Source organism: Galeopterus variegatus, unplaced genomic scaffold (genome assembly GCF_000696425.1).
Source record: "Galeopterus variegatus unplaced genomic scaffold, G_variegatus-3.0.2 Scaffold2947, whole genome shotgun sequence".
Taxonomy (NCBI): domain Eukaryota; kingdom Metazoa; phylum Chordata; class Mammalia; order Dermoptera; family Cynocephalidae; genus Galeopterus; species Galeopterus variegatus.
This window is the reverse complement of record NW_007729058.1, coordinates 3,763-13,282: the sequence shown is the minus strand read 5'-3', so window position 1 is coordinate 13,282 and position 9,520 is coordinate 3,763. Positions and strand designations below refer to the sequence as shown.

Below are 9,520 nucleotides of genomic sequence, written 5' to 3'. Positions count from 1 at the left end.
GGGGTGCCGGGCCCGAGGCAGGGGCCCTCGCTGTCCGGGCTGGGCTCAGGCTTCGGAGCCGCGGGTGGAAGAGGGACAGGCCGGCCGAGAGGTGGGGCTGGGGGCCGGCGGCGCCCAGGTCGCAGGTGGTGCTGGGTGTCAGGCGTGGAGCGGGGCTGGACGGGACGCCCTCTCCGTCCGCTCGAGCCCGGGTGGGGTGACTGAAGTGGGGAGATGCCCCCAGAGCTACCGGCGTTGGGAGAGGCCGGGAGGAGCGTCGGGAGGCTGATGGGGTTCATTATCTTCCCAGGCGACGCGCCTCGTAGCCTTTTTGGACCCCGGTGTGATGAAAACCGGGTCTCCTCGTTGGAAAACCCCCTGGGCCAGCCTCACTGAGTCTGCGTTTTCAGGGGTTCACGGGAGGCCACCAGCCCCAGACTCCTGGTCACGAACTACAGCACTAGGTAGGAAGTGCGAATGCAAATTGATTAACTCAATCGATTTGTCCATTTCTTTTCTAGGTGGCCAAGTGACAGGTAATTTGGGACACTCTGAGCATGGAAGACTTGGTGTTTGGCTGTGGCAACGGCTTCAGCTCCTAAATCCTGCACCTTCCGTTATTTTGTGCTTGTCAGGTCTCCGGGACTTCCTCCCTAGCTGGAGAGCTCTCCTGCCGTGGTGAGGCCCTCCTGCCCCCGATCCTGGCCGGCCATGGGGAGCACCCTGGGCTGCCACCGCTCCATCCCCAGGGACCCCTCGGACCTGTCCCACAGCCGAAAGTTCAGCGCAGCCTGCAACTTCAGCAACATCCTGGTGAATCAGGAGCGGCTCAACATCAACACTGCCACGGAGGAGGAGCTGATGACCCTGCCTGGGGTGACGCGTGCTGTGGCACGCAGCATCGTGGAGTACCGAGAGTACATCGGGGGCTTCAAGAAGGTGGAGGACCTCGCGCTGGTCAGTGGCGTGGGCGCCACGAAGCTGGAGCAGGTCAAGTTTGAGATCTGCGTGAGCAGCAAGGGCAACTCTGCACAGCACTCTCCCAGCTCCCTGCGGCGGGACCTGCTGGTGGAGCAGCAGCCTCACCACCTGGCCACCGTACCCCTCACCCCACGTGTCAACATCAACACTGCCACGCCGGCTCAGCTCTTGAGCGTGCGCGGCCTCACCGAGAAGATGGCCCTCGGCATCGTGGACTACCGCCGGGAGCATGGTCCCTTTCGCAGCGTGGAGGACCTGGTGAGGATGGATGGTATCAGTGCTGCCTTCCTGGACAGGATACGGCACCAGGTGTTTGCAGAGCGGTCCAGGCCCCCGTCCACCCACACCAACGGGGGCCTGATGTTCACTGCCAAGCCTCACCCCAGCCCCACCTCGCTGAGCCTGCAGAGCGAGGACCTGGACCTGCCGCCAGGGGGGCCCACGCAGATTATCTCCACTAGGCCGTCGGTGGAGGCCTTTGGAGGCACCAGAGATGGGCGCCCCGTGCTGAGGCTGGCCACCTGGAACTTGCAGGGCTGCTCAGTGGAGAAGGCCAACAACCCGGGGGTGCGTGAGGTGGTGTGCATGACGCTCCTGGAAAATAGGTGAGGACTGGAGCCACCAGGGGTGTTGGGTGTGAAGGCAGCGCTTTTCATGGCCTCATCTGTGCATGCAAATGAATGGACTCTTTTGGAGGTAGGGAGGGGGCAAGAGTGTTTAATAAGCGTTCTTGAGCTTCAGCCAATATTGTCCCCTGAGGCTAGGCTCTCCTGCTCCAGAATTTTCTGAATACTGCTGTCTTGGCTCATGGCCTGTGTCTTGAGTGTGGTATACCTGAGATGGACTCGTAATTTTGGGGTCAGTGGAGGTTGTGTTCGTGTTACTGCTTTGGAGAATGTTATTTGACTCACAAGACTTCACAGGGTTTATCCCAAATCAGGCACTCAGGACCTGGGAACTGGTACACAGTTCTGCATGTGAGAAAGAGCTAATTGGATTTTTTTTTTTATTGATGGGAGGGGAAAACACATTTGTTTCATCAAATATGCCTATTCTTGTGCACAAAATCATCTTAAAGAGCAGGTATTTGCAAACACATACTGTCTATATTTACCAAAAATACTGTGAATGAATCACACTTCATTCTTTCACCGTATTTAATTTGCAGTTGGTTTTCGGTCCCACAGGTGCAGCCCCAAATTTGTGTAACCTCTCCTGTTCCATAGCCAGAAAAGGCCAAGCTGAAGTGTGTGTGAATATTGGCTAGATTTTCCCATTTGAACCAAAGGAGAAGAGACCTGGATAGGCTGTTATCATCAAGTGTTTACATTATTCATAATAGTGCTCTCTGTAGGAACTTCCATCCCCCTCCTCTCTGCCCCCCCATAAATCAAAACAATATTGCTGTGGCAGTAACTCCTGCTGCTACTAAAGTTGTGTGCTGTGTAATGTAATCAGCTTTGGGAAGGACAGAAGTATTCTCAACGGTCCCTTCCAGGTCAGAAATCCTCTGATCCTGGTCTCGAGGGATTGTGCCCTGCCACCCTCCAGAGGTGCAGTGTTTGTGGCTACTTGCTGCTTTCCTTTGCACTGAGTTGCTGGATGACATGAGGTGAGGTCTCTGTGGGAAATCACAGTGCATTGTGGCAGATCGGGACAAATAAGTGAGGAGAGAAGCAGGTCACAACGTTTCCCTGGCACCGTCCCAGTGGCATGCTGTTGTCAGAGAACTGGGCCGGGGAGCCTTCGAGTGCTCTTCCTGCACTGCTGTTTTGCACTCTAACTCACGCCTTCTGCAAAATCATCTTGTGCACAGGTGAGAGCTGGACTCAGCCCTGGGAGATTTGTTAGGAATGGCTTGATAGTTGTTCTCTTAATCCAGAGCGGAGGGTCGGGGGACAGAACTGTTTAATTCCTATTATGAGTTTTCTTAAGGCTCAATTTGGGAGATGGGGGTTGCATCAGGATCAGAAGTTGCCCCTGTGGGAATGACAGACTGGGCAGCCCTCACCGATTTACTGTGTCAGTGGTTTTTCAAGTGTGGTTCTCTGGACCAGCAGTATCAGCTACTGACTCAGACATGCTGGGTTTCTGTGTTTAACAAACCCTCCAGGTGGTTCTGATGCACACTCAGGTTTATGAACCATTGTATTAGGTGTTGGACAATCAGCTGTCCCTCTGGGTTTCCCTTTAAAGCCCCTCCCCCTGCACCAGCTTTTTTTGCAAGGCCGGTGAATGCATGCAGAGCTTTCCAGGTGCTTTTTATCCTTCGATTGTTCTGAACATCCCTACAGTTATTCAACCCTATGCTGGTCTTTCTGCCAGGGTTTGAGGGGCTTACTCAGCTTCTAGGACAGGAATGTGAAGGGTAGGAACTGGGAGAGTGAGCAGACAGCCGGCCTCCGGCAGCTCCACTTTGCAGCACCTGGACACAGGGAAGCCGGGGGCACTCAGAGGAAGAGCGCTAATAAGCTTGTCCAGCATGGTCGTTAGGGCTTGTCCTGTTTTTTCTTCTATGGGTTTCCTAGAGGGATGATGATTTGTTGGATACATCGAACTGCTGTCTTCAGGTGACAGTGCACGAAAAGCTTACCCAAACCCAATAGGGTGTCGAAGGGAGCAGCCGTAAGGGACTGGGAAGGTGACCTACACCCCCATCACATTCTAAACTTGACCACATGTGTTGTCCTGTGGCTTGGTGGTTCCGTTTGCCTGGTCACAATGGATTCAGTATTCTGGATACTTCTAGCATATTGTTAGTGTCTGGTAAACGTGAAATAATAGGCTTAGGGCCTGATCTCTGGGAGAGCTTGGCTGGGTGCATTTGCCTGTGTGATTGTCCTAGGGTACCAAAAGCTGTCACAGAGCAGATCTCATGTCCTCAGTGAGAGCAGTAGTCATCCTCTAAGAGAGAATTCATCCTGATTCACAGAAATCTTTTACATTCCAGTTGTTCTCTTTATTAGCAAGAGGAAATACATTTAGTATGAGCAAGAGTGGATGCAGGTAGTTTTCCGGTGGCTCTATTTCCATACATGTACGCGTATGACAGAAGAGTTCCCTGACTTCTGGATGTGCCTTCGTATTTTCTAACAGCTTTCCCATTCATTTGATTTCCCTACTAACCCTGGGATGTAGATAATGCTTGCTTTTATTAATGATTCTCCATCTCTGGGTGAGGAAACTATAGCCAAAGACATTAATGACTTGCCTCTGTCACACAGCTCATTAGTCACTCTGATGAGACTAGGACTCAGACCTTCTGAGCTTAGACCCATGCTCTTTGCAAGTGTGCTGAGTTTTGTAAGCACGGCATCCTGCTCTCTTCCTAATCAAGGGTACTTGCCAAATTGCGTGCCAGTCACAGTTTCTTAAATCCATTGTAAAGGCATTTTAAAGATACCCTTGGGTAATTCTTTTGCAAATGGAATAGCTGGCTCTTAGTTTTCCTGTCAGTGAGTTCATTTTAGCAGATGTGTTTTCTTAGGCTAAAGGATACCTGCACGGGATGGGAGTTAGAGTCCTTTCTTGCCCCAGATACTGCTGCTTTGGTGGATGAACATGTGTGAGCTGCAGGAAACTGTGTTTTGCACGTGAAGCCTGAGGTAGGACAGTACCAAGCTAGATAATCATACAGTCACCAGGAACCTTCAGGGAAGCCATGCTGGTGGCACATAACTGATGGGTTTCATTAGATTATTTTGCCAAATCTCAGTCTTAGGCAATGTTTTTCCTTGTTCAGTATTCATGGAGCAAGACTAAAAGAGGAATGCTTTTGCTAAATATCCTTGCAAAATTTGGTGACAGTTCACATACTGTCATGAATGAAGATTGTTTAATTTTTAATTTTTATTTATTTATTTATTGCTGGGGAGTTGTTCTATTTTGAAAAGTCCCTTTGGTTACTGAAAGTATAAACCCTGGGGGAACTGACAGATAATCTCCAAAAGAAATAAGGAGATTTAACTTCCCAATTGCTCATTTACCTGGTGGCCTACATCAGAAGGGAACTCAAGCGTCAAAGTCTTTAGCCTTATAATGATTTAAATCTGTTTTCTGCCACATGTCTGCACTATCAATGCATATGGCAGATTAGTGCCTGGCAATAGGCACTGGTTGTGAAAAAAGAGATTTTAGTTCATTAGTAGGATCAATATAGACACAACCCTTTTTGCTGTATGACTCATTCATTGGAAAATATACATTGAATGCCTGCTATGTACATGCATAAGCTAAATTCAGGAATCAGCTTGGCCTTGTTACTTAACAGAGTTAGGTGGATGTAGATGAGTTTGTATGGCTCAGCATCAAAACAGTCTGGTAAATCCAGATTTTGGGGGCAAGTCACTGAGTATGTTGATATCTGGTTTTATTTTTCCCATATGAATAACAGGCTCATCCTGGGGGATTGAAGGGTGGGTGGATACAGCCAGACGTGATATCTGGGGGCAAAATGCCCAGCAGTCATCTTAAAGTAGAAATTGTGAAATCCATCTTGACAGTGGTGGAAACAGAGGTTCAGAGAGATTAAACAGCATCCTTGTGGCCTTCAGAAACCTAGACGTTGGAATCAGGATTTGAAGCCATACATTTGTCTGATTTCAAAGCAGGGATTTGGCGTGTCTTTTGCCAAACTCCGTGTTCTTCTGCTGCCTCTGACCCCGGCCCTCCTGCTGTTTCCTCCCAGTCTTGGGTCCTTGGATCCCTTGGGCTTGGCCGGGTGTCAGGGTCTTGGGGAGAAGTAGGGCTTCACCTAGACCCCTGGGACTGTGTCAGGCCTTGGGAGGCCTCTGTTCTCTTCCTGTTTTGGTTCCAAAGGAACCAAAGGATGGGGCTTGTGGCCAGAGGAGTGCCAATCCAGAGGGTGTCAGGGCCTCTCCACCCGGTCCCTCAAATGCAAGTCTGCGACCTCGGGCCCAACTCCAATGCGAGTTCCAATTTTCTGAGCCAGGGAGCCCTAGGTCATTTCCAGAGAGAAAGGTGGTCAATAATAAGACGGCTGGGGATTCGTAGGAGAAGACAGCGTGAATGAAGGGACGTCCCAGACTGGGTACCCTCGGGGTTTATTCCACTAAAGCAAGGGTGTTACTTTTGTTTTTCAAGAAAGCTGGGCCCATTCTGTATCTGATTTCGAGGTTTTTGGGGGGTTTAATAGTGTTGGTTCTCCCAGGGGATATCCATTCCTTTATTACTCATTCATTCATCCAACAGATTTTTGGGGGGCTGTCACTAGGTACCAGGTTCTGTGTCAGGCTCTGATCATAAGGTGGAAAACAAGAAAAGTCCCGGCCCTTTGGAGCTTCTGTCCTAGGTGGGGAGACAGGTCCCCACGTTAAATCAATAATTACAGGAAGTGGCAAATGCTGAGGAAGTGGAGATGAGTTGAAGAGAAGCCTCTTTAGATAGATGGGGGTCAAGGAAGGCCTCAGCTGAAAGCTGATGGACGAGGAGGAGCCAGGCATGGGAAAAGTTGGGGATAAGAGTGCTCCATAGAGGAACCTGCGCGTGCTTGTCCAGACAGCAGGCCAGAGTTGCAAGAGCGGCAGGTGGATGGGGCTGCAGAGGGAGGCAGGGCCAGATGGGGCGGGGCCTCCAAGGCTTTTATTTTAATAGCAGAAGGAAGTCCCAGAGGGTTAGAAGCAGAGGCTGATGAAATGACCTCTTACCAGGTTGTTCTGGCTGCTGGGGGGCCGCATGGAGTTGAGTGAAGAGGCTGCTGCAACGCTCAGGCTAAAAGGGATAGTGACTGGGGAGATGGGGAAGTGGGTGGAGATGAGGGACCTTTCAGAGGTAAAAACTGGAAAGACTTGCCCATGTTTTGGATGGAGTGATTAACCAGGTGGCTTGTGTGAAATGCTCTGAGATTCCTAGAAGATAGCCTCAGAGACACTTAAGAAATCCTGGGGCTGGCTTGCATGCCTAGGTGTTATGTCAACGTGATGCAGCTGGCTGGGGGCCTTGCCCCTCCCTCTGCTGCTGCTGCTGTGCCCTGGACAGCCGTGGGGTCTTGGGTCCATAGCACATGCAGTAGAGGCAGTGCTCTGTCCTCTGCTCGGAACAGGCATCTGACAAGCCACACACACTTTTTAGTATCAATGATGTATAAAACAGGGGCATGCTTTGGGGATTTGAGGTGACTGTTTCTATCAGGAGATGTCTACTTAAACTCAATCCAAGACCTGCTTTGTGCTCACTGCCTGATGAGATCAGAGGCACAGGGAGACCCCGCCCTGTGGTCAGGGAGCTCACAGTTTTACTTGGAGGAAGTAAAGCTTGCCCAGGGACCTGACAGCTCAGGGGTTTGGTATGTGTCTGCATGGTTTTGCAGGTATGTGGAGCCCTCAGCCTCGGGAAGGATGAGGGGATAGGACGGGTGGTTGGGTGGAGTGCTGTGGAGAGGAGGCTGGGGTCTGAGGACACGTTCCGAGCGGCAGGCATGTGGTGGCAATTGGGGTAAAAGTCCACAGCTGAGGAGTGGCTGGTCCAAGCTGGGCCTTCCACTCAGACTCGAAGTCGGAACTACTCAGACAGGAACACGGCAGGCTCCCACGCAAGGTGCCGCACAGGGAGAGAATCTGGTACACAAGCATCTCTCTTAGGAATCGGCGAGGTGCGCGCTATTCCTGGTGTGTTGTTTTTATTTTAAAATTACGTTACCTTACAAAAGCTTTTTACCCCAGAATTCCCTAATACCGATCTCTGCCATTGACAAATAAAATGATACATTTCAGTAAAATTGAATTTGCTCATCCTAAACATCCTGCTCTGTGTGTGGTAATGTACAGCCGAGTGTAAATTCCACACCAGTGACTCCTCACATCAAAACGTCTAGGAGATGCCACAAAAATGAACCGCTCTGCCTGGTTAGGTTGCTAGTCCTCAACCAACCGTCTAGGAATCTTCACAGCTTCCTGACCCTATTTCTTATGACTGTACACAGGCCTGGTTTGGAGCCGCAGTTCTTAGGTCACAATTTGATGATAGCTGCCAAACAGCTGGACTCCGATAGCTGGGAACCCTGGGGAGGTGTGCTCAGAGTAAACATTTCATTACAGAGGGAAGTTGAATCCTTCTTCCAAACTCTTGGATAAAGAAACCCTGGATTTTCTTTACTGACTACGGTTCCCCCACTAATGTCGATTTGTTTCCAGTGAGCCCTTGTTTCCTGTGTATTCCGTTTTGGTTGAGCCATGACCTGATTAAGCTGTTAAGCTGGGCCTTCAATTGTTTTATCTCGAGGCTGCTGTAAACTTCTGAAATGCAGTGCTTCACTGGCGGAATGTTGTTCTCGTTGCCACATTTAAAGTTGTGTGCAGGCTGGTTAGCTCAGCTGGTTAGAGCGTGGCGCTGATAACACCAGGGTCGGGGTCCCCTCCCTGTACTGGCCAGCTAACAAAAAAAATAAAGTTCAGTGCGTGCTGGCCAGTTAGTTCAGTTGGTTAGAGCCTTATAAGCCTTATAACATCAAAGTCATGGGTTCAGATCCCTGTGCCAGCCAGCTGCAAAAAAAAAAAAAGAAAGAGAGAAAGATACCCAGAACTAAGCCAAACAATCAATTAATTTTTAGTAGGCTAGAACTATATTTTAAATGAGACTGGGCAATTTCCATGAAGATCAGTCTTCAGCTATTTCCTGTTCAGTATTTTTGTCAGTTACTTAAATAAAGATATGAGGCTGGCTCCTTGGATTGGAAGATAATATTTATTCAATCACTCAAATATACAGTGATTGCCTGGGACCGGGACTGGCAACGGGATCGCAACCCTCGGTGCTGTGCCCGCACCTCGCTCAGCCAGTGAGCGGGAACCGGTCTGTATGTGGGATCTGAACCCTTGGCGGGAGGAGCACTGCAGCAGTGCGCCACCGGGCCGGCCCCGTTCTGCAGTTGTATTTGCCCACCCCAAAACTGGAGGTGAAATCAGTGCCCTTGTCTTTCTCAGCTGTAGTAAGAGCATGGTGTCTTTTAAAGAAAGAGGTCTTCAGTGGATTGTTGTTTCTTAAAATATTGATCCAGTACCCTGTTTAAAAAAACTTTTCTAGAGTGTGTTTTCCATTAAGCAAATTCAATCAGACTTACAATTTATTTATTTATTTGCAGTCTGTTTTCTTGAATGGGGAAAAAGTAAAAATTTGAGTGGCCTCAAATTACCCATGATTGCCATTAAGCCTTGGGCTGAACTACCGCAGACTCAGGGCTCTTTCCTTCCTTTCTTGGTGGACAACCTCTGCTGCTTCAGATCAATGTGTCGTCCTAGTTGTTGGTTCTTGACAAAGTGATTCTCTGTCTTTTTAAATTTGAGCACTCACTATAAACAGCAAAACACATCATGCCCCTCTCGCCGCCTGCTGGTGTTTGGACCTTCAGTGTTCCCTGGATAGTAGTAGTTGCACTAAGAACAAGAACTGTGGTAATTAACACGCATGCTTACTGTGGCCGTCACCTGTGGTGTCCTTGTTACCCCTGCTTTACAGATACCGAAGGCGTGGCTCAGGGAAGCTGAGGGATTTCACCCGGGGTCACACAGCTTTTAAGTGGTGGAGCTTGGAATACAGTCTGAGC

At 49.7% G+C, this 9,520-nt stretch overlaps 1 protein-coding gene across 1 annotated transcript; it reads left to right on the top strand.

The window, feature by feature from the left end:
• The first annotated feature begins 410 nt into the window (after window positions 1-410).
• On the top strand, window positions 411-1,569 carry LOC103599400 (endonuclease/exonuclease/phosphatase family domain-containing protein 1). Its single transcript, XM_008583507.1, has 2 exons — window positions 411-443; window positions 615-1,569. The coding sequence occupies exon 2, from the start codon at window positions 691-693 to the stop codon at window positions 1,567-1,569; it is 879 nt and encodes a 292-aa protein (XP_008581729.1). The 5' UTR covers window positions 411-443; window positions 615-690.
• The last annotated feature ends 7,951 nt before the right edge of the window (window positions 1,570-9,520 follow it).

What these genes read in the sequence shown, in the direction of transcription:
- LOC103599400 (XM_008583507.1), top strand. Translation starts at nt 691, where the DNA reads ATGGGGAGCACCCTGGGCTGCCACCGCTCCATCCCCAGGGACCCCTCG.